Source organism: Megascapheus bottae, chromosome 15 (genome assembly GCF_031878675.1).
Source record: "Megascapheus bottae isolate mThoBot1 chromosome 15, mThoBot2.hap1, whole genome shotgun sequence".
Classification (NCBI taxonomy): Eukaryota; Metazoa; Chordata; class Mammalia; order Rodentia; family Geomyidae; genus Megascapheus; species Megascapheus bottae.
The window spans coordinates 26625890-26651211 of NC_143523.1; the positions used below are offsets into that span (position 1 = coordinate 26625890).

At 38.8% G+C, this 25322-nt stretch overlaps 1 protein-coding gene across 1 annotated transcript; it reads right to left on the bottom strand.

Annotated features, from left to right (window-relative positions):
• Positions 1 to 547: 547 nt before the first annotated feature.
• LOC150054046 (cytochrome P450 2C55-like) lies at positions 548 to 23594 on the bottom strand. Its single transcript, XM_090346219.1, has 9 exons — positions 23350 to 23594; positions 22061 to 22223; positions 21750 to 21899; positions 18588 to 18748; positions 12118 to 12294; positions 8661 to 8802; positions 6093 to 6280; positions 2980 to 3121; positions 548 to 907 (listed from the first exon to the last, which is right to left on the bottom strand). Exons 1-9 carry the CDS (start codon positions 23515 to 23517, stop codon positions 726 to 728), a joined length of 1473 nt encoding a protein of 490 aa, XP_090202345.1. The 5' UTR covers positions 23518 to 23594; the 3' UTR covers positions 548 to 725.
• Positions 23595 to 25322: the final 1728 nt, after the last annotated feature.

Sequence of the window (25322 nt, forward strand, 5' to 3'; positions counted from 1 at the left end):
TTGAAATATAAAAATGCTTTTCTTTCATGGTAGATGTCTGTCATCCTAACTATGCAAGAAGTATAAAACAGGAGATCACTGTCCAGGCAAGCCTGAACATACATAGAGATAGCTGCAATAAAAATAGTTGATGGCATAAAATACCAACTAGCAGGCATAAAGCCCTCAGCTTCACCACCAACATAACCAAAAGAATTCCAATTTCTACATATTTTCACCAATGCTCGATAGCGTTGCTTTGCATACTAGGCAAGTACTCTACCACTAGGCTAAACTCCCAGCCCCAGATAATGTTGCTTTTTTAAATTTTCATTTTGAAATGGCCATCTTAGAGATTATGTCTCATTTTTTTATTTCTTATGTGTATTATACACAAAGAAGCCAGACTACAGGACTAGCACGTAATAATGCCTTTTACTTGAAATAAGCAGAATAGAAATGGCAATGTATTGTCATATACTAATCACTTTGTTGTTTTAACAACATATGAATAATCAGCATTTGATAGGGGTTAGACTATATAGTCAATACAAGTACTAAAGCTTAGTTCAATGAGCCAGGAAACTTTCTTTAATAAAGGCTGATTCACTAGATCTTGAGGCACTGGGACCTGGGAGGGGACAGATGAGAGGTTTCCTTAATAATGGGAAGGAAGTGGGCTATGTCTCTTGTGGAACAGAAGCCATAGTTGACATTGCAGACAATGCCAGACAGCCTGCCATTTTTCAGAGGGGAATGAAGCGGAGCTGGTACAAAGGTGGCACATTGCCAAACGTACTGGCTGTTGGGCCAGTTTCAATGTCCTTTGGGTCAAACAAGGATTTCAGGTGAAAATTCTGTAAAATTGTTGTCAAGAACAAAAACAGCTCCATGCGGGCCAGAGCCTCTCCGACACATGCTCGTTTTCCTAAAAAATAAAAAGCAGAAATTTCTCTTTAAATAGTCATTTCTGAGCTGTTAACAAAAGTATGCATTCACTTTGGTGATGTTTGGACACATGGGTGGAGAATACAGGTCAGTATAAAGAATAGTCAGACAGATAGACACAAGACTAGACACATTTACTATCTATTTGACATCACCTTTTATCAGGCATCTTTTATTCACCAGCTCTGTATTACAATAACCATTCACACACTAAAACTATTCTTTTAACATTTTAAGTTTTCATCTATGGATTGATCAGTAAGCTGAAGGAAGAAAGGCTGAGAGGAAATGGCTCAAATATTTACCTCTAGTATAATTTCAAGATCTTAAGTGTGAACCTCTGATATTTTAAAACTTTTAAGAGACTCCTCTTCCTGTCCTATTGAGAAAAGGTCTAAATTGATTCCCCTGGCCTTTTATATTCTGTTCCCCGTCTAGGGTCCAATCTTCTTTCATCCCTCATATTTCTTCTCTCAAGTCTGTACATAGCCATCCTCATCTCCATTTTCATGAAGTTTCAAAACTCATCATCCTGCTCATAATATAGGACCTATGTCCTATGTCATTTCCTCAGGGATAGTGCCAGGTCCTGAGTTCATGACCAGGACTGTCAAAAAGATAGATAGATGTGGGAAGGGAAGAGAAAGAAAGAGAGAGAAAGAGAGGGCAGAGGGGGGGAAGAGAGGGGAAGAGAGGGGAAGAGAGAGGAAGGGAGGAAGGGAGGAAGGGAGGAAGGGAGGAAGGGAGGAAGGGAGGAAGGGAGGAAGGGAGGAAGGGAGGAAGGGAGGAAGAGAGGAAGAGAGGAAGGAAGGAAGGAAGGAAGGAAGGAAGGAAGGAAGGAAGGAAGGAAGGAAGGAAAAGAAAAGAGGGGAGAAGGGTAAGGAAGGGAAGGAAGGAAAAGAAAAGAGAGGGGAGAAGGGTAAGGAAGGAAGGGAAGGAGGGACAGGAAGGGAGAGAGGGAGGGAGGGAAAAGAAGAAAGAAAAAGGAAAAAAGAATGTAGACAATGACTCCATTTTAGCTCCCCAGAAACCTGTACATCCTTCCCTCACAGCACTAGCCTCACTGGGTTTCAGCAATCTGCTTCCCTAACTCAGGTGTCCATATCTTGAGACTATTGTGTTCTCTAGGGTTCTTGCATTCCCCAGAGCTTAGTCTGAAAGTGAGGAACACCACGGGAGAGATACGGTCAACTTAGCTTTCTAGGGGCAAGAAGTCTGAATCTCGTTTTTTTTTCTTTTTTGGTCAGTCATGCGGCTTGAACTCTGGACATGGGCAGTGTCCCTGAGCTCTTCAGCTCAAGGCTAGTACACTACTCCTTGAGCCACAGCGTCACTTCCAGTTTTCTGGTGGTTAAATGGGGATAAGAGTCTCACGGATTTTCGAATCTCGATGCTCAGATCTCAGCCTCCTGAGTGGCTAGGATTACAGGTGTGATCTACTGGCTTGAAACTCCTGGGCAGCTCAATGACATTTCTAGAGGCAGAATTCAATTGGCCTCTATTCTTGCTCAAACTTGGGATATTTGGTGAGACATTTTGCAAAGCCCCACTAACATGGACCAAAATTTAGAATGGATCATGATCAAACAAAATTTGTGCATTGAGGGAGGTGCTCCCACCAGAAGAGGTACCATGGACCCTGCACTTAGTGTCGAATTTTTATTTTCTGAAGCCAGGCAATGGTGGCCTATACATATCTCAGATTCTCAGGGGGTGAGGCTTGGACTGGGATTGATTTCATGGTCTAGGGCAACATGATGCCTCAAAAATTCATCCTAAAAGAAAGAAGCTGGGCACCAGTGCTGTGCCTCAAAGTGGTAGAACACTAGCAAAGCAGCTCAGGTGCAGCCCTCAAGCCTCATGTTCAAACAAAATGACCAATCAAACAGGAAAAAAATTAAGTGGGAGAGAACAAGGGAAGAAGGGATGCCAAAAAAAAGAACTGCACTTTTACCTGACTTAACCCCTTTGTACATAACCTTTATAGTAACAATTTGAAATTTTAGAATTTTATCTCGTTCTTGATATACAAATATAATGAGTCTTTATTACCTGTTGAGAAAGGCATGAAATAATTACTTTTCTTAAAGTTGCCAGTTTCATCCAGAAAATGTCCAGGGTCAAATTTCTCTGGGTTGGGAAATTCCTTGTTGTCATGAAGCACAGATGTCAAAGATGCTACTAAGAGGGTGCCCTGGAAACAACAGGAGTTTATGCAATGGGAAGAAATTAAAAAACTCATATCATCATTAGATGAAGTTTTTCATTTACAAAGGGGATCCCTGGACTCAAAGAACAGCAGTAAAATATCCATACAGGCATGCCAAGTAATAAATGGAGTTTAAAACAGACTATGTCCCTGAATCTGCTATTGTGATTCCTGTTTCAGATCAAGGACTGACTACTTGGAAATTAGAGTACAAAACCTTCTGGGTCTAGTTAGTAGGTAAGCTCAGAGTGCTTGCTTGAGTTCAAATCCCAGTACAGCACAAATGAAAACACTTTTGAAATCTCCACTATCACCCAGTGCAACCACTGGTGCCTGTTCTCATCTGCTGATCTATTTAATCACTTCAGTTTTCACACAATTCACGTGAATGATGGTTTAAAATAGAAGCTCACTCAAGGATATTTATAATTCATTTGGAAACATGATCTAACTCATGATGATTATCTAGAATGATATGAACAGGTACAGTAACACCTACTGAATGTTTATCATTGGAATTCAATGTGTGTTTCCTACAATCTAAAAACAAAGGCACGTCATACATAGATTCATACTAAAGTACTTAAACTTTAAGTATATTAGATAAGAGAGATGATAGATGGATAGGTATTTAATAGATACATTAATATATATACACATGCATTAATTCTTAGATTGATTATAATGTACATATATATATTTTATTGTATATATCAATACACATATTTTAAATTTTAAATTATAGACATATTTTAATATTCTAATTCAAAATGGGAGGAGATGCTCCATTCTTTTAAGCTTATCATATTTAGATCTGTAATGTTAATTTTAAGACAATTTCATATTACTTGTTTAAAATTCTAACCACATATATTTTCGTTTTGGGGGTTTTTTTTGTTTTTTTTTTTTTTTTTGCCAGTCCTGGGTTGAGCTCAGGGCCTGAGCACTGTCCTTGGCTTTTCTCAAGGCTAGAGCTCTACCACTTGAGCCTCAGCACCACTTCTGGCTTTTTTCTGTGTATGTGGTACCGAGGAATTGAACCCGGGTCTTCATGCATGCTAGGCAAGCACTTTAACCACTAGGCCAAACTCCCGGCCCTAACCACATATATTTTCAAAGAAGGAACTTCCAAGAATGTAATTTTAAGTTGCAATGGAAGGTACATTTCACAATAGGAAAATAAGATACTAGATGAGCACAAGGAATAAATTGAGGAATGTGAAAATATTGGATTAGAAGCATGATTCATGACTGAGAAGAGTCAAAAGAGAAGATACCATAGAGTAGGGGCAGGAAGGAATAGAGAGAGATGGAAAGGAGGAAGAGACAAAGACAAGATAATGAATTAAACCATCCAGAAAATTGTAATGAATAAGAAAGAAAGTATGAATTGAAAATACCAAACCTCTAGGACACCAGTAAAGACCAAACTAAGTATGGTCATAGAAGCTTAAAGTACAGAAAATACATCCAATAAAATAAGAGATATTTCCCCAAATCTTGAGGAAAACTGTACACCCAAGGATAGATTTTTTTTTAAGACTTGACAAAGACAAGACCAAGAAAGGAACTTCTCACATCATATTATAGCTTAAGAACTGAATATATCAAATAAAGAATCTAATGTGGTTACTGTATCTATACCTGGCATATTGTACATACGTTAATTTGAAATAGGGAAGGGAAGAGGGAAAACAAGATGATTGGGAGGGAGGTATGGGGAAGGAAAGGAGGACAAAAACATGAGAAGTGGTATCAAGGTTCGAGAAGTAATGCACCCACTACCTGATGAATGTAACTAACTCCTCTATGAATTACCGAGACAATAAAATACAGCTTAATAAAAAGAATAAAATGAAAAAGAAATTCCAATGAAATCTTCCAGAGAAAAGCACAGTGTCACATATAATTGCAAACCCAATCAGAGTAAGAACAGATATAAAAACAGAAAGGATATGGAATGATGTATTTTAAGACCTGAAAGAAGATACCTGCCAGCCTAGATTACTATACCAGCAAATCACTCGTCTAGCATGAGTTTTTGCAGTTTATTTTGAAGTTGAGTCTTGAGGACTTTCCCAGCAGGGTTGGTCTTGAAGTTGGATCTCAACCTCCTGAGTAGCTATTACTACAGGAGTAAGCTCGCAGTACCCAGTTCAAGAAGCAAAGTGTTTTTAAAAGTACACAATTATCATGCGATTTTAAATCTCATGTTTTAGGACAAAAATAATAGATCACAAGTCATTGCACTGAAAACCGAACATTTCTGAGAAAAAAATTTAAATTTTATGTTACATTGGTAACATAATCATATGCATGATTAATTAATTATCCTTTCTTTAAAAAGATAGCATGCTATAATATCAATAATTTCCTAATTAATCTATATGAATGACACACTGATTTTTTAAGTCATAAAAGATACCTGGGAAATTGACAAGTTGTAATTTTTATCATTAATTTGGAGCTATAAATACTTGAGAATATCTAAAAATTTACTATAGAAGAACAGATTTGGAAGACACAGGTTACCAAAATACTACAAAGCTGTTTTGGGGTTTTTTTGGCAGTCGTGAGACTTGAAATCTGGGCCTGTGTGTTGCCCCTGAACTCTTCAGCTGAAGGCTACTGCTCTACCCCTTGAACCACAGCCCCACTTCCCATTTTCTAGTGGTTAATTGGAGATAAGAGTCTCAGTCTTTAGTGCCCAGGCTGGCTTTGAACCTTGATCCTCAGATCTCATCCTCCTGAGTAGCTAGGATTACAGGCGTGAGTCACTGTGCCTGGCACAAAGTTTTATTATAATTCCAAACTGAAGACAGCACAAAGCCATAGAATCTGCCTTACATACAGGTTTCATACTTCTCTCATCTTTTAATGGTAGAGGACTAAAACCATACCATGAGTCCAGAAACTACAAGAGAACTAAAGTACAATGTAGGAGAAAGAAGCATACCTTGGGGATGAAATAGTTCCTGAATCTAATGTCACAGGTAGCTGCATGAGGCACATTGTTGGGGATGAGGTCAATGTATCTCTGGATCTCATGCACAGTGGCATCCATGTAGGGCATGTGGCTCCTGTCCTGCATACATGGGCTCCTGTGCCTGCCAATCACACGCTCAATCTCTTCCTGTGCTTTAGCTAATAAGATGAAGTAAAAAATGGTAAAATAAGAGAAAAATGGCTTATCTGGCAGGAATCCAAACCCAACTGATGAGACACAGGAAGAAGGTGTGTCAAAGGAATAAGTTCACTTAGAATTAGAGAAAATATGACAATATAATCATACACGGGCAGTAAAATCTACCAATACCATACGTTACTGTAAGGGTAATTAATGCAAATAGAAGAATGAAAGGTTTCAATACATAAATATCTAGCACATATGAATGCAAATATTACTGTCATCACAGAAACCAAAACAGAAAACATAAATTACTTTTACATCAAAATAACAACAGTGCCCTAAAAACGAATGGCACTAACATTTTTATGTGTGTATATGGATGTGTATGGATATATGTTTGTATATGTATGCACTTAACTCCTAAGGGTATTCTTTTTCATCCTCATTCTCCCCATAGACATTCAGTGTGTGTGTGTGTGTGTGAACTTGTGAGCTCAGGGCCTTGTACTCTTGCCCTCTTTTTTATGCTCACAGCTATACTCTACCTCTTGACTCATACCTAGTTGCATTATTTGCTGGCTTCAAATTATGATCCTCTGGTCTCAACCTCCTGAATAGCTAGGATTATAGGTATTAAAGTAACAGAAGATTTCGGAATTCAGATGGACTCTTACTTAGTGCTTCCTTATGCAGTTGGCTATTTCTCCAATTCATTTTGTGCCTTGTGTGCTTAAACTCTGGGAGCTCAGTTAGTCTCAGTTACCCTCCCTATTTAATATCTGGGAGAAAAGAGATACTGATTAGTGGTGATGTGGAGAGAACCTGGATTAGGAAAGTCTCTTGTTAGTAGCCTCATTCTTCCTTTGGCACTTAGTTCTTCAATATACTAAACTTTATAACAATTATAGGGATACAAACTGGCCTATTCATCCATAATAAATCTTCTATTATGACACTTAGGGAACAATTTCAACTTTTCTGCCTGGATAATTATCTCTCAACTTCAGTGTTTTAGGTTTTTAAAAAGACTTGCTGACTGTTTCCCACACTCTTCTAATTTATAACAACAACAAAAACAACTTTAAGAAATCATTTGTAGGGCTGGGAGTTTGGCCTAGTGATAAGAGTGCTTGCCTAGCATGCACAAGGAACCAAGTTCAATTTCTCAGTACCACATACATAGGAAAAAAAAAAAGCCAGAATTGGTGCTGTGGCTCAAGTGGTAAAGTACTACCCTTGAGAAAGCCCAGTGACAGGGCTAGGCCCTGTCACTGGCAAAAAAAAAAATTAAATTGTTTGTATTTAATGATCATTTCAATGGGATCCTAACCCAGAAAACCATAATGGGATAGGGCTAACAATCTGTTCTTTGACATTTACTAGAATACAAACAAAAAAAATCAAGTTATTTGCAAAAATTAAATTACTCATCCTCAAAAATATTCTCCAGTTGAAGTAATGTACTTACTACCTTATGAATGTAACTGGAACCCCTCTATACATCACCCTGACAATAAAATAAAATTTTAAAAAATATTCTCCAAGTCTACCATTGGTGGCTTAACCCTATAATCTAGCTACTCAGGGGGCTTAGATCTGAGGATCGTGGATTGAAGTCTGTGCAGGCAGGATAGATCATGAGTCTCTAATCTCCAATTAGCTACCAAAAAAGCTGGAAATGAAGCTCTTGCTCAAGCGGTAGAGTGCTAGCCTTGAGCAAAAGAGCTCAGGGATATCAACCAGCCCCCAAGTTCAAACCCCAAGACTGGCAAAGGAAGGAAGGAAGGAAGGAAGAGAAAGTGAACCCATTTATAAAAATATTTAATGTAATTCTAAAAACTATATAAACATAACTATATAGACATAAAAACCTATGACTCTATAGACAATGTTTTATTTCATAAATTAATATATTTCTATGACATACAAACCCTTAGCCTAATTTTGATTAAGTTCTAAATACTAAGTCCCAGTGATTGTAAATAGAGATTCCCTCCTTGAACACTTGTTTGTTAAACTTGTCATTTAAAATATGATGTAAAAATCAACATTAATAAATTTTTTTTAAAAAATGTAGTAAAAAAAAAAAAAACTATGCCTAGGGGCTGGGAATGTGGTAGAGTGTTTGCCTAGCATGCATGAAGCACTGAGTTTGATTCCTTAGCACCACATAATCAGAAAAAGTGGAGGTGTGGCTCTAATGATAGAATGCTAGCCTTGAGCAAAAGAATCTCAGAGATAGTGTCCAGGCCCTGAGTTCAAGCTCTAAGACTGGCAAAAAAAAATGCCTAAGCAAGAGGCCTTGAGTTCAAATTCTAGTACCAAATTCTAGCACATAAGGAGATGGAGAGAATCTGGAGATTAGCTTTCTCACCTTCATCTACGTGATCTTACCTGTGACCTCAGGGTGCTTCAGTAGGAGTAGAAGTCCATACCTTAGGGTAGTGCTTGTTGTCTCTGTTCCAGCTACAAACACATCATTTACACTTGCCACCAAGTTCTCAATGACAAATTCAGACAGCTGGTTATGTTTTTCCTAGGAATTTGTGATTATTTATTAGTTACAGAGCAAATTAAACCTAAAATAATCCAATTTGTATAAAGATATACAAACTTTAAAATGCAGAGTAGATATACTTGCTACCGCAACTCTACAGTATATATATAGATAGATGTCCATTTTCCCTCCCTTAAAATTCCATTTCCATGTTTTTAATAGCTATGTTGGCCATGCAAAACAGTTTTTGTAAATAACAAATAGAAAGAACCTCTGCTGCAATCTTTTCCTTCTCAACATAAAACACATATGTGACAGTAAAGTGGTCTAAGTATCACCTTGGAGCATGAATATGTAAAGAATTAAGGCTAGATACATGAACGGCCAGACACTGGTGACTTAAGCCTCTAAGGTGCTCAGGAGACTGAGATCTGAGGATTGCAGTTCAGAGCCATCCTGGGCAAGAAAGTTCATGGGAGCTGCGATTCAAGTAGTAGGTAACTCACTAGCCTTGAGCGAAAAAGCTCAAGGAGGGCTGGGATCATAACCTGGAAGAATGCTTGCCTAGCCTATACAAAACCGTGGGTGCGATTCCTCAGTGCCACCTATACGGAAAATGCCACAAGTGGTGCCATGGCTCAAGTGGCAGCGCACGACCCTTGAGCAAAAAGTGAGGGGCTGTGTTCAAGCCTCAGGATCAGCAAACACACACACACACACACACTCACGCGCGCGCGTGAAGAAAAGCCTATTTTAAAAGAGGAAAAGAAATCAACAGGGGAGTAAGGAGGAAGAAGACAAGAAAGAAATGGGAAGAGTTGAATATAAACAAATACATTGTATACATGTATTAAAATATAAGAATAAAATGTATTATTTCATACAAAAATTTCAATTGCAACATTTAAAGACTTTCAAAACATGCAAATCAAAATCAAAGCCTAGTGGTAGAGTGCTTGCCCAGTATGCAGGAAGTCTTGGGTTCGATTCCTCAATACCATATACACAGACAAAGCTGGAAGTGGTGCTATAGCTCAAGTGGTAGAGCACTAGCCTTGAGAAAGCTCATGGATGGTGCCCAGGCCCTGAGTTCAAGCCCCAGGACTGGCAAAAAAAAAAGTCAAAATATTACCAAAATAGAAAATAAGTTTATTTTTTGAACACTTTACAGAAATTCAAATAATAAAACATTTTTAAAATATAGTACACAGCAAACAGTCCCTGATAATTGGAGTGTCAAACACCATTGAGCCCTCTGTAGACCAGTATTTATAACAATACTTCAAAATATTAAACTCTGTATGTGATCAAAATAAAGAGAATTCAAGTAAGTACATTCTGTTGGTAAGGTGTCCATAACTTTAATTGGATTCTCCAATTCATTTAGACCAGAGAAGATAAGACTCACTGCCCTAGTCTGACAAAAGAGTTAATTCTTCCCCCAAATTTTAAAATTATTCTCTTATCACTCCATCAAGAATATATGTCCCCATGGCTGGGCAGAGTGGTTCACACCTTTAATCCTAGCTACTCAGGAAGCTGAGATCTGAGGATCAAGGTTCAAAGCCAGCCTGAGCACAAAAGGACTTGAGACTCTTATCTCCAATTAACCTCTAGAAAATGGGAAGTGGGGCTTGGCTCAAGGGTAGAGTGATAACCTTGAACTGAAGAGCTCATGGGCAAAGCCCAGGCACAGGGATAGGGCAGTAGCCTTGAGCTGAAGAACTTGGGGACAGCGCCCAGCCTGAGTACAAGCTCCATGACCCACAAAAATAAAAAATAAAAAGAATATATGCCCCACCCAAATTCATAAACAATTCTCTGAAAGTCACCTTCACCAGCTCTTTGGATCCTTGCCCTATGCTACAAAATGGTAGAACAAAGTTATGGTGGTCTGATAATGGATTTATTCTGGTTTTTTTTTTAACCTCTTCTGCTCTTTCTGGGCATTTCCCCGCCCCGTTCAAGGAATACTTATACCTATACTCAATATCTTTATCTCATTTGTATTCTGGCTCTCACCCAGGTTCCACCCATATTGTTCCATGTCATAATCCTAATCAATTCTTCCTTGGGTAAATTTACCAAAGAACAATAAATGGCATATTACTGTAATTTCCCATACAGACTATCATTTGGCACCCCTATAATCCTCTAACCAAACTAATACCCATGCAACTTTGACATTACTATAAAATTGATGACTCAATTTTATTTCATTAGTCTAGATTTTCATCATGCCAAATCCCAAAGAAGTGAAAACTTTTCTACCTGGTCCTTGGACTCCATTTCATCTCAGAAAATCATTCTACTAAACTCCCAAGACATTATATTCCCTAAATATGTAAGTATATATGTTGTGGTTCACACAAGAACCTAGTCAAATCAAACTACTTCATGCCAAGATTCAGGTTTGCTAAGAAACTAGAAGACATCTCTGCCTCCTATGTGTCAAGATTCATTACTGGTTACATTTAACTAAGGCTTCTTTGCCCTACACACATCTGAATTTTTTTTCCCCACTAGTTAAGGAATTTTATTAAAGCAAAAACTTTATAATCCAAATTATTTTTCTTGCACAGTTATCAATTATGTTACTTAGAACAGACATCCTGAGCTATTCCACAGTAAAGAATTACAAAATTAAAGGAATGCTTTAAAATTTTGTATTTTGCTGAAAATTCTTTTTCCCAGAATTCCCTGAATTTCTAAGTTCATTCTTCAACCCATCTGAAATCCCCTCCCATATTCTTCACTGCACATCCATGAAGATTCGTATCAAGCTACATGAGATAAAAGAAGGTGACCAGGTTAAACTCTATCCCCTAATTCTCTCATACACTTTGGTATGATCCTTCTCATTTTTATTTTAAGGATTGATAATTCGTATTTTCTAACTTGTTTGTGTTTCCAATTCACCTAATGTGAAAAATCCATCTTTTCTTAAATACTTATCAAAACAGAAGTACAAACTTTGTGTTTTAAATATTATCAGTTACTATCAGCTGCATTTGAAATCTTCTATAATGTTTTGTGCAGATCCATGCACACAAAATTTCTTAAAATGGGGCCGGGAGTTTGGCCTAGTGGTAGAGTGCTTGCCTAGCATGCACGAAGACCCGGGTTTGATTCCTTGGTACCACATACATAGAAAAAAGCCAGAAATGGTTCTGAGGCTCTAGTGGTAGAGCTCTAGCCTTGAGAAAGTCCAAGGACAGTGCTCAGGCCCTGAGCTCAAACCCAAGATTGGCCAAAAAAAAAAAAAGTTCTTAAAGTGTTTATCATCTAACCAGTTATCCTAATAAGTGTAGAAATTAATGTAAAAACACAAAATGCAAGCAAATAACATTTTACCTGCTCCATTTTGATCAAGAAGCAATCAATAAAGTCTCGAGGATTATTGCTATCCAGGGTTTCTTGATGTTCTTTTATTTTCTCCAGAATATAACTTTTTATATCAGCAAAATTTTTAAGTACTGTATTATGACTTCCTGGGAGATATTTACTGATACCTGGTATAATACTGTAGACCTTAAAGAGAAAAACATAAACACACACTCACACACTTGTGAGGTTAGATATAATAGCATACACTTCAGTCCTAGCTACTGCAGAAGTTCAGATGGAATCCTTTAAGCCTACAAATTTGGTACCAGCCTGGGTAACGTAGACTTCATCTTAAAATAATTAAATTATAGATATATTGATTCACACATATAATATTCCAAACTACAGAATAAAATCTGTCTCCATTTTAACCAATAGCATCTGATTAAGTGAATAAGAGAATCCTCTGTATAAACAAAGGTAGAAAACTGATCAGGTGATTGAATACAATAAGAAATCTCAGTAATATTTTTATTTTGAAAACATGTTTAAGGGGGCCAGGAGTTTGGCCTAGGGGTAGAGTGCTTGCCTAGCATGCACGAAGACCCAGGTTTGATTCCTAGGTACTACATATATAGAAAAAAGCCAGAAAGTGTTGCTGAGACTCAAGTGGTAGAGTTCTAGCCTTGAGAAAGTCCAAGGGCAGTGTTCAGGCCCTGAGCTCAAGCCCAGGATTGGCAAAAAAAAAAAAATGTTTAAGTCAATTCTATTGCTTTTACTGTTAGTATCTCTAGGCCCCAGATGCATCCGTGGAATACTGCCTAACTATAACTGTGAACAATCAGAAAACCCCACCCCTAATAAAAGTTCCCTGATCCTAGTCCCCTGAAAAAAAAATGCCCCTAAACAAATGACAGGTGCCATTTCTCCCACTCCCATGAGAGAATTGGCCTTGTCAGCCACTGCTGACAATAAACTCCTTTTGCTGTATGTGACTGTGTCCACATGTGTCGGGGTCCTTCATCCACTAGTAGGAGGGATGGGGAAAAACACATCCCGACTAGACCAAGCCACGAGAGGAGAGGCCCACTGTCCTCCCGCACTCAGCCTTCCTTCCCCGGAGCACGAACAGAGACACCACGCAGCTTCATCAAGGTAGGAAGATCTCTCTCTCCAAAACTCCCTCCTCCTTATATTGGGTGTGGGAGCCTATCAGGCACAACAGGTGGACAGGATAAAGAGGTCCACTTATTTAGTCCTACTACAGGTCTCAGCAGAAAGTTATTAGACACGGCGTTATTCGGCCCCCAACATCTCCCCTGTTTTTATTTTAGAAAAAAGAAAAAAACCTAGGATATGTGGGGCTACCATCATATCAGATCAACTGTGCCTGTCTTAGGTGACTCCAAGCTCTCTAGTCTTCTTACCCGTCATGGGATCGCCAAGTCCTTTCTACTTGGCTCCTGTCTTAGGTTGATAGGCTACCAGCCGTCCATTTAAGCAAATCGGACCTGAGAGGATGCACCTATTTCCATAGGAGCAGATGCCTGTCACATTAGCACTTTCTGCGTTAACTTTGTAGGCAGGCAATGTAGACATATTACAATTATAGTGCATAAAAATAAATCCAAACCAATCAATCCTGCCCATCTTTGATCAAGTTCCTCACATGCTGATTAATGGCTTATTCAAAGCATTCTCTGTAGGAACCGCAGTGGCAAGGGCAATACTCGCAGCAGTAACGGCAGCTACAGATGTGGCAATGGTCACCACCACGGTCAGGAAAACACCAAAGTCTCTTTTACTGATGAGCAGGAAAGCATTCTCCTCCACCTATACAGGCACTAATATACGGAGGGGCTCTGACTACAATAGCCAGAGAAAACAAGGAAACATTCCAACAGTAACTAAGATAACAACATTCACCCAAGCCGTAGGGAATAGCAGGGTAATGGAACAATTGGGAGTCTTCCAGTTCCCCCCTTTTTGTTTTAAACAACTGTCCAGAAATGACTCTGGTCCCTTCATTTTAAGGGGGTTATGGGCAAAGATCCATTTTCTGTAACTTCAAGCTGACTCAGGAGCATCGTCTCTATATTTTGTCAGAGACTTTAAAAAGCTTTAGCCTGTTTTCAACTATTCTGCACCGGAGCACAGGCTTTTAAAATCACTGCTTAATTCTTTCTTTCTCAAGTCTGCGCTTTTCACCTGTTCTTAAACTGTTTACTCCCATATAGACTTAGATTTACCTTTCACACACACATTCGTGGTAGTTCCGGTCTGAACCCATTCAGTTCTATTCTAAAATCTCTTTACACACATTCATTCCCTTTCACACACACATTCGCGGTCGTTCCGGTTTGAACCCATTCAGTTCTACTCTAAAATATCCTCGCCCTTACACTGCTCCCGCGAGGTTCCTCCCTACCATGCCCGAAGTGACCCGCGCTTCGGAGGTGATCTGGGAATATCTCTTTCACACACACATTGGCTGGATTTTGTCTTTGAGTTTTGTCTTCCTGTCTTTTTCCCTGTGAGCAATTTCAGCATGCATTTTTCCTTCAGGTTTCCCTGGCCTTTCAGTCCCTCCTTTTTCTTTGCATTATCTTCCTTTCAGGTTTCTCTGGTTTTTCAGTCTTTTTTGTGCCTTTCAGGTTTCTCTGGTTTTTCAGTCTGAGTTTTTCTTACTTTGACTTTTGCAGGTAGTTGCTTCCCTTTCTCTTCTTTACTACAGACTTTCACCTGTTCTTAAACTGTTTAGATTTACCTTTCACACACACATTCGCGGTTTTTCAATCTTTGAGTTTTTCTTACTTCTTTGACTTTTGCAGTTATTTTCTCCTATTTACCACCTTTTCTTTTTCTTTTTTTTCTTTCTCTTTTTCTTTGTCCCGCTCTTTCTCCTTGTCTTCCTGCCTGTCTCTTTCCCTGTGAGCCACTTCAGCCTGCATTTTCCCTTCTGGTTTCCCTGGCTCTTCAGTCTCTCCTTTTTCTTTTTCTTTGTGCCTTTCAGGTTTCTCTGTTTTTTAGGTCTTTCCTTCATATTTCTTGCTTGACTCAACTCATAATCATACCCCTTTCGTGCTTCTTTCGAGCCCCACGTTGGGCGCCAGTATGTCAGGGTCCTTCATCCCCAGTCCCTCTCCACTAGTAGGAGGGATGAGGAAAGCACACCCCGACTAGGCCAAGCTGCGAGAGGAGAGGCCCCCTGTCTCCCGCACTCAGCCTTCCTTCCCCAGAGCACGAACAGAGACACCACGCAGCTTCATCAAGGCAGGAAAATCTCTCTCTCCAAACCTCCCTCCTCCTTATATTGGGTGTGGGAGCCTATCAGCACAACAGGTGGGCAGGATAAAGAGGTCCACTTGTTTACCCCTACTACAGGTCTCAGCAGAAAGTTATTAGACATGGCGTCACTCGGCTCTCAACACACATGGTTTTCTTGACTGGGGCTTTCATTTACCTATAATCCTGGAAATAAAAAAATGTCATGAATTTCTCTGATTTTTTTTTGGTCAGTCATGGGACTTGAACTCTGGGCCTGGGTACTGTCCCTGAGTTCTTCAGCTCAAGGCCACTGCCCTATCCCTTGAGCCACAGCACCACTTCTGGATTTATGGTGGCCAATTGGAGATAAAAGTCTCACGGACTTTAGTATCTGGGCTGGCTTTGAACCACAATCCTCAGATCTCAGCCTCTTGGGTAGCTAGGATTACAGGCATGAGCCACCAGCACCTGACGCCTGGCTCTGATTCTCTTTTTATACATGAGGACAAAGATTAATGAAGTTTGGACAACTCAGAGCCACTCCTTCCCCTTTTAACTACTAGCAACCACCCTCAGGCATAGAATCATAATTTTATAACCAGGAGGGGCCAAAGGTAACATGGTCTTAACTCAGAGTTTTATGGATAAGTACCAATACGTTACAGTGGTTAAATTACCCTCTGTAAGTCATACAATTATCTTATAGGTGAATAGAGGACTTGGCACCTCAAAAGGGTGATATTCTAATGTTTGGTTGGGTTCCTCCCCTTCAAACAAAATCTAATAATTTTTTCATCCTGTTTCATCTCTCAACTAGGATCCCTGTTGAAGCATCAGAGATTCCTGACGGCTTTATGTTCCCATCTACATACTTGATATCACAAATTAAAATTTCTTACAACTAATTGTGATAAAGAAGTCTCAAGAGTTGACTGGAAGACTAGTCATGCATAATGGAAGCTTTTCAATAAGAACTCTGGAAGTTTACTGAGGACTTAGGTACACTTGGACAGACACCAAAGAACTGCCTGGAAACTAGGTTGGTGAAAGAAAAATCACCAATCAATGGGCTTGACTAACTAGTCCTATATTCCAGCTTTTGTAAAAATAAAGGCCTCAATTTTCTTTTTCACATGTTCCTGGCATGATGCTAAGACCAGGCCAGGACTGTGATATCCAAATAGTCACCTCCTATTAAACAACTCCAAGGTCCAACTCTCCGTAAAACCTTCAAGTGAATCAAGAAATTGTCATAATGTGCTTTGTACAAACTCTGGAAGAGTCAAAGGCTTATAAAACTAGTGAAAAGCTGAATTCCAAGAACAAACAAACTAACTGAAACGATAGGAAAACCTTGTGGCATTGTCTTTGTCTTTGTCCCACTTTCCTTCTGGGCTTGGCAGTGGCCTGACAACAGCAGCCTTGTTCCTGGGGTAGGATCCTAGTTATTGGTTCCAGAGCAACAGAGACTATGTTTCTAAGAACCAAGAAATATTGTAGCCTTCTATTGTCACAAGGCAATACAACACCACCTACCCACATTTAAAGCATATAGTAGATATCAAAACCCTAGAAATAACAGGTGAGACGAGAATATCTTTGAAAAGGATGATATTCAGAAGCTCCCAATACTGCAGACCTAAAATGAACATGCCCAGTGCATGAGATGTGCTACAAAAAGACCTGGCAAGACCTCTGCTGACTTAAAGGCCAGGCTTAACAGTAAGCAACTGATAACAGTGAGCATTACTTAATGCCTCAGCACACAGCCAAGATAGATGTTTTACCCTGCTTCTTCCTACCATTTATCTATCCTTCCTTCTTTACACTTTTAGTCCCTCTTCCTACCTGTCCTTTTCTTTTTCTCTTTTTGATTCCTCATATTCAAAGAAATTTTTACCAAAACTAGCTGCTGAGCCTGGCATAGTGGTAATCCTAGCTACTCAGGAGGCTGAGATCTGAGAATCATGGTTCAAAGCCAGCATGGTACTAAAGAACCTGAGACTCTTACCTTCAATTAACCTCTAAAAAACAGGAAGTGGGATCGTGGCTGAAGGGGTGGGGTGGTAGCCTTGAGCTGAAGAGCTCAGGGATAAAGTCCAGGTCCAGAATCCAAGCCCCATGACCCACAAAATAAATAAATAAATAAATACATAAATAAATACATAAATACATACATACATACACACAAACAAACAAACAAATAAACTAGCTGCATACACACACTTCATGATAATTTTATCCTTTCACATTTTTTTTTGCCAGTCCTGGGCTTGAGCTCAGGGCCTGATCACTGTCCTTGGGTTTTCTCAAGGCTAGAGCTCTACCACTTGAGCCTCAGTACCCTTCATGATAATTTTAAAAAGTCAGACAACAAATGTTGAAAGAAGAAAGTCAAGGTGGGAGTTAAAAGAGAAACGAAGATGGAGGGAGAAAAGGGAGACTAACAAATAACAAAAGATAAAATCAAAGTAAAAAAAAAAATCAAGAAGGAGGCAAAGTCTGGTTTCCAAATAAAATTCTGGGGTTTTTTTGTTTTGGGTTTGTGTGTGTGTGTGTGTGTGTGTGTGTGTGTGTGTGTGTGTGTGTGTGTGGTCATGGGGCTTGAACTCAGGGCCTCAGCCTGTCCCTGAGCCCTTCAGCTCAAAGCCACCATCCTACCCCTTGAGCCACAGCCTCACTTCCAAATAAAATTCTGTAAAGCTGTGGGGTAAGTGGCTCATGCCTATAATCCTAGCTACTCAGGAGGCTGAGATCTGAAGATCAAGGTTTAAAGCCAGCGCAGGCACAAAAGGACCTGAGACTCTTATCTCCAATTAACCTCTAGAAAATGGGAGGTGGGGCTTGGCTCAAGGGTAGAGTGGTAGCTTTGAGCTGAAGAGCTCAGGGGCAGCTCCTAGGCTGAGTTCAAGCCCCATGACCCACAAAAAAAAAAAATCTGAAAAGCAAGCTAAGGGATGAATGTTTGGAAAGCAGACACATTGAACACTAGGTAGAATGTTGGATTTATCAAAGAAATTAGCATAAATGGGCTGGGAATGTGGCTTAATGGTAGAGTGCTTGCCTAGCATGCATGAGGCCCTGGGTTTGATTCCACAGTACCACATAAACAAAAAAATAATTTTAAAAAAATCTGTGAATAAATTAAATGATCTAGGAAAATAAAGACAAACATTTAAAAAAAGAAATTAGCATAAATGGTTTGTAAGGAAAAAATATCTTAGTCTCACTTGCATCCATGGAGAATTCAAAAGCTTGAAGTTTTCATTGAATTTTTCCATCAAGTTAAGAAAATGTTGATCTTTATAATCAAAACGATTCTGGAAAACAATAGAGCAGATGACATTGCAGGGAGCACAGCTCAGGATGAAGGTGGGGTCACAGGGTGAACCTGAAGAATTGGAAACATATTTAATATTACTTATACATAAATATCAAAGTCCTTGTGTTTGAGCTTACAATGAACAGTAATTTTAAACCCTCTATAGCATTTTTACCTCTTTTTTAAAAAGTTTTATTAACATTGGTTTTTACATCATATTTCAAATGTCGTTTAGCAAACAAGTGTTCAAGAAGGAATTCTTTATATACAATCACTGGCACAGATTTTAGAACATAGTTAAAATTAAGCTGAGAGTTTGTATGCCATAGATACATATCAATCTATATAACATTATGTCCATAGAGTCTATATCCCATCATATATTTTTATGTCTATGTAGTTGTGTTTATATCTCCAAGACCATGTCCATAACCTTGGGTGCCCCAATGTTGAGTTGTCATCCTTATTATACTGTTTGGATCTAATAGCCACATATTAAGGATGCCATGCGCCTTTTGTTTCTTTGGTCTTGACAACTCACTCAATATGATTCACTCTAGTTTCATCCACTTCCCAGTGAATGGTATTATTTTGTCCTGTCTGTTGGCTATGTAGAACTCCATTGTATATATATATATATATATATATATATCACATTTTTTCTATCTATTCAATTATTGGTGCTGGCAAAACTGGGTAGCCACATGCAGAAAACTAAAAATTGATTCCAGCCTATTGCCATGCACAAGCATCAACTCAAAAATGGATCAACAACCTCAATATCAGACCTGCAACCTTGAAACTGCTACATGATAGAGTAGGAAAGACACTGGAACTCATAGGCACGGGCAAAAACTTCTTGAACAGAGTCCCAGGGTCACAACAGATTGGAGAGAGGTTCGATAAATGGGACTACCTAAAAAATAAAAAGTTTCTACACAGATAAAAGCATAGCTACTAAAGTAGAGAGATAGCCAACCAACTGGGAAAAGATGAATACATCAGACAAATGCTTAATAACCACTATCTACAGGAAACTCAAGAAACTAATTCCCCCACCCAAACCCAACAAACCATTAACTAAAAGGGCAAGGGAACTAAAGAGAGACATATCAAAAGAAGAGATTAAAATGGCAGAAAAGTATATGAGAAAATGTTCATCAGCAATGGTCACAAAGGAAATGCAAATAAAAACAACTCTAAGATACCACCTTACCCCAATAAGAATGGCCAAGATTTTGAACTCAGACAATGACAAATGCTGGTGGGGATGTGTAGAAAGAGAAACCCTGCTACACTGCTGTGGGAATGTAAACTAGTTCAGCCATTCTGGAAGGCAGTTTGGAGGTTTCCTAAAAATCTGAAAATAGACCTCTATGATCCAGCCATAGCACTCCTGGGTATCTATCCTGAGCATCATAACCCAGGATATGGTAAGGACACCTGTTTAGCCATGTTCATTTCTGCACTATTCATAATAGCCAAGCAATAGAAACAACCCGGTTGCCCTCTACAGCATTTTGACACAGAAATTGCCTAGCAGGAATAACTTTTATATGATTAAACTCAATGTCACTCTCTCCTTAAACCTCTATTGGCCATTATCACACTACATTTAATAATCACTATCTAAATTCCAGTGGCTAAGAATCCATGTCATTATATAACATCACTTTGTGTACATGATTTTGACACAAGGTGCCCATATTTTAAAGGGCTAAAGGAAAAAAGTTTTGACATGGACATTTTCAAAAACAGGAAATAATTCGGATTGTTAGTGAAGAATGACATCTATCTGGAAAGCTTGTAAACAGCTAACTAATAAAAAGAAACCTGAAATCCTTTCATAAATAATGAGCAGTTGAAGGAACTCTGTGTATATGCAGTAAAGGAAGACTAAAAGAAAGACCATAGGAAATACAGGTATTTCCTGGAATCAATGTAAAATTACAAAAACCATGAATATTACATGAAAACAAATACTTCTAGAATTAGCACATATATGTGGGAACAAAACAACAGTGAAATAAGAAACCTTCATTTTAAAATTTAAATCCATTTAAAAAAAAAGAATTGTTACTTTAATCTATTTGGAGAAAATACAAAAAAGTTAAATGGATGAACCAAATTCTTTTATTTATTTCAGTATTTAAAAGGAAAAAGGTAGAATTTCTTGCTCTAAAATATAAAATCCACCCTTACCAATAAGATCCTACATTTTGTTTATTTGTTCAAGGCTTGTCTTCCTGTCGAATTCTTGGTTACAACTCTATGTAGCCACTAACAGAATATTGGATGGCACTGTAAGTTTTAAAATTTAACCATCACTCAGGTCCATTCTATCAATACACCAAAAGTGAAAAGAAATTAAAATAGAGGAAAATTTTGGATAGGCAATATTATCAACTTAATTCTGGTCTTCAAGTCAATGAATCAAACATAAAAGCCTTCAAATTCACATTATAATTAGGGGTAATCCATGTGAAAAGTGTCTAGGCTAGAGCTATGGCTCTGTTGGGAGCCGAGTGCAGGGTCAGGCTGGCACTTGAATCTGCACCACTGAGTAAGATAACCACACAAAGAAATGAGCTGTCATGTATGAAGTCATGTCTAACTTTAAGCTACAGCATTGGTATTGTGAATCACTTTCTGCTGAGACTTGATTACCATTGGGTACGAATGTGTTATTGCTTTATCACTCTCTGCTGAGACCGATAGTGAGAGTAAACACGTGGACCTCCCCCGCCCTGCCCATCTTTGTGCTGATAGGCTCCTGCACCCTATATTAGCTCAGTAAACCAGCTCCTGCCTTGTCAGGTCTCCCTGATGCGTCTGATTGTCTTCCTGCGAGGGAGGGCTGGGTGCAGTTGGTCAGTTGGCCCTCTCCTTTCTCGGCTTGTCCTGGTTGGGCGTGTTCTCTCTATCCCTCCTGGGGGTTGGGAGGGACCGAGGACTAAAAACCCTGACATGGCGCAAAGGTAGAAACACTTTCTTAGTGTGCACAAACTTGGGCTTGACCATATGCACCACTACACAAAAAAAAATGTTATAAAGAAATATGCATAAGTACCATTGGTTCTTCTCAACTCTTCCACAAGACAGCGGGCTTCCTCTTGAACACGTTCTTCAATGCTCCTCTTCCCCATTCCGAAATTCCTCAGGGTCATAAGTGAGAAGCGTCGCATCTCCTTCCATTTCTTTCCGTTGCTGAAAACGATTCCTATCAGAATGAGAAACAAGCTAGGAGAAAGATCTCAGACAAAGAAGCAGCAGAAGGTACATGGAAGCCATGTGGATGGCCAAGAACTGCCTGAGGAACTCAAGTCTCATCCCCAAGACCTGCCCACTGCACACAGGACACACATGTACATGCACACTTACCCCAGCCTTGATTGCTTCTCTCAATAATTGGGAAACTGCCTCTACCAGAAAACTCCTCTCCAAGGTCGTCCAAGGCTTCCTTCACTGCTTCATATCCATGCACTATCACAGTGGGTTGTATACCAAAATACACAGTGAACACAGGGCCATAGACTTTTGAGAACTTCAAAGTGAAAAGAAGATTAAAAGAACAGGGTAGGAAAGTCAGTATTTGGACTATCCATTGTACACAATTCACTAATTATGTCCTCATACCATTGATATTTCTATTGTCAAACACAACTTCAAATGTTGGAGGATTTTGTACAGATATAAGATGGTAATTGTTACCCATACCACTTGCAGCATAACTCCTCCTTGTCAGAAAACCACCAAGGAAATACTATTCAAACTATCACAACTAGTCACCTCCTTAAGCTACATTCATTTGCTCTCTCTTATAGGTAAATAATTTGAGATTCAAAGAATTTCTAATTGCTCTCCCAATACAATAGTCGATAAACAAAAGGCCCAAATATTAACTTTGCTTAGTCAATCTCTGATACTTACTCAAGTGATTTACATTTGCTTACATTTGGTGCAAAATCAAGCTGCTATAAAGACAGCTGTTCTATTAGGATTTCAGTAGCCCTGTGATAAATAGTATTAATCTATATTTTTTAATCCCCTATGTCACTAGTACATAGTCAAGTTTGGATCTGCTGGTAGTAGTAACTCAGGCAGAGAGCTGGCAATAAGAAGACATGATTCATGACATGAAAGGAAACTTACTCCCTACTGTTCACTCAGAAGTAACACTGTTTTGTACAGCACCAAAATCCATTTCTCTCTTCCTTTCACTCATTTGTATTATATATTTACTGTATTTATATATATTTACTGTAGATTCACAGGCATTTCCTAGACTTGACATAGTTTGCTTCTTGGAAACGTTTTAATATGACTGCCAACCGAACCAAAGTACACATCATATACAGTATACAACACTAATCTCTCTAAACATTTCTATTATCATTTACCTCAGACAAAACATCATAGCAAATGACTGAAACAAAGAAGAGTTAGCAGTGCTTTCTATTTGCAAATCTTTTTTACCTTTTAAGTGTTTCTGTACTGGCAAAATGCACTGTGTCGCTCCAGTACGTCTGGCAACACACCAAACAATCACATCCACAAGGAATGTTAGCTTTGTAATAAACAAGTTTAATAACTTGTCTCCAGCAATGCCCTTTATTCAAAAGTAGGTGTTAATTTCATTTTCTCACTAGAGCAGCACAGAACATACTTACATTTGTGAAGGATTTTCTAATGTTCTTAATATCAATCTGCAGAATATTTCCTATGATTGGGAGAGGAGTGGGACCAGGAGGGAGCCTCCTTCTCCCAGAGCTCTGTCTCCAGAGTGAAAGAAGAAGCAGGCAGGAGAGAGTGAGCACCAGGACCAGGACTGTATCCATGGAGGCCTTCTTTTCTTTCTGAGACAACTGTAGATTTGAACTCCAGTGCTTTTATAATGTCCTCTGCAAACCTAATTTACGACTTGTTTCCTGTTTATATGAGTAAGCGATCAGCAAAGTGCTATTAGTCTCCTAACTGAACTTTGACCACTATAAAAACAAAAATAATGTGTTGTTCTCCTTCCTATTGCCCAATCCTGGAGATTCTTGTGTAACTAATCTGCTGTAGGTCTCAGCAGTATTTTTTAAGTTGATTAGTATATATTAATTGTATGAAAGGATTTCATTTTTTTCTAGTACTTTTTTGGGGGAGAGGGGTTGATTGTGGGGCTTGAACCTCTGGGCCTGGGCAATGTCCCTGAGCATTTCAGCTCAAGGCTATCTACCACTTGAGCCTCAGTGCCATTTTCAGTTTTCTGGTAGTGAATTGGAAATAAGACCCTCAAGGACTTTTGAGCCCAGGCTGGCTTTGAACTGTGATCCTCAGGTCTCAGCCTCCTAAGTAGCTAGGATTACAGGCATGAGCCAGTGGTGCTCAGCATTTACCGCTTTTTGGAGAGGCTATCTTTTCCCCAACATATCTTGTAGATCCATTCATCAAAATTTTGCGTGTAGGTGTGTGTGTTCATTTCTAGGTCTTCTGCTCTATTCCATTGATCTTAGGGTCTGTTTTTTGTGCCAGTACCTTAGGGTATTTGTTATTATGGCTCTATCATATAATGATTAATTCTGATATTTTGATACTTCCAGCACTGAATTTTTTGGTTCAAGATTTTACTGTCTATTTGGGACCTTTTGTACTTCCTTATGAGTATCAGGATTGTTCTTGCTAGTTCTGTGAAGAATGCCACTCTGTTGTGGTATGTACACCTGTAATCCCAGCACTTAGAAGGCCAAGACTTCAGAAGAACAGCACGTTCAAAGTCAGTTTTTGTTACATGGTGATCTAAGGCTACATAATAAGATCTAACTACACAAAAAAACCCAACCCACACTCACATTTATTGAGGCAATATTCATAATAATCTAAATATGGAGTCAGCCCAGGTATTTATAATTAGATGACTGAATAAAATATGTTATATATGTAATAGAGTATAGTTCAGCAAGAAAGAATAAAATCATGTCATCTGCAAGTTGACGCTTGGAATAGGAGATTAAGTCTAAGCATCCACCTTAAGAAACTTGATCAGAAAGTTCTAATTAACTGCAATGTAAATAGAATAAAAGAATATAACATTTCATGTAAAAATCAATGAGACTGACACATGACATTACACAAGCGAAGAAGATTGCCTTTTTTCTCACACCTGCCTAAAGCATTAAAATTTTTCATTTTTAATCAAGAGGATTCAAATGAAATTAATAGTCATAATTACCACTTTGTTTTTAGGCTTTTTCATATGTTTAATAGTCATTTCTATTTCTTCTTCTGTAATATATCCAATCAAATCCTTTGCCCATGTTTCCCTTTTCATTTCTTTAGAAGTCTTTCAGGTACACTGCTGAGCACAGAACAACAGCAAGCTGCCAATCAACTTGTGTAAAAGGAGCTACTTCTTAGGAACCACTTTCAGTGTTGCATGTACACGACATGTAACATGAGTGTAAACAATGTAAACATGTATGTACAGGCACATACGTACATCTGTGTTTGCGTCTTGACTTGTAAATGCATAGATCACCTTCCAGAAGATCTGGAAAAAAGGAGTGATGTCATTCTCATTTTATAAACTTCAAGCTAGAGTAAAGAAAAATGAGCCGGGCATGGTGGCTCATGCCTATAATTCTAGCTACCCAGGAGG

Bases quoted from the DNA above. Each gene is read 5' to 3' on its own strand.
- LOC150054046 (XM_090346219.1), bottom strand. From the start codon at position 23,517: ATGGATACAGTCCTGGTCCTGGTGCTCACTCTCTCCTGCCTGCTTCTT. The intron at 8,803-12,117 runs GTAAAATGTTAT...ACAAATTCCTAG, and splicing joins TCTTGATCAAAATGGAGCAG to GAAAAACATAACCAGCTGTC. The intron at 6,281-8,660 runs GTAAGATCACGT...TCATCTTATTAG, and splicing joins GAAGCACCCTGAGGTCACAG to CTAAAGCACAGGAAGAGATT.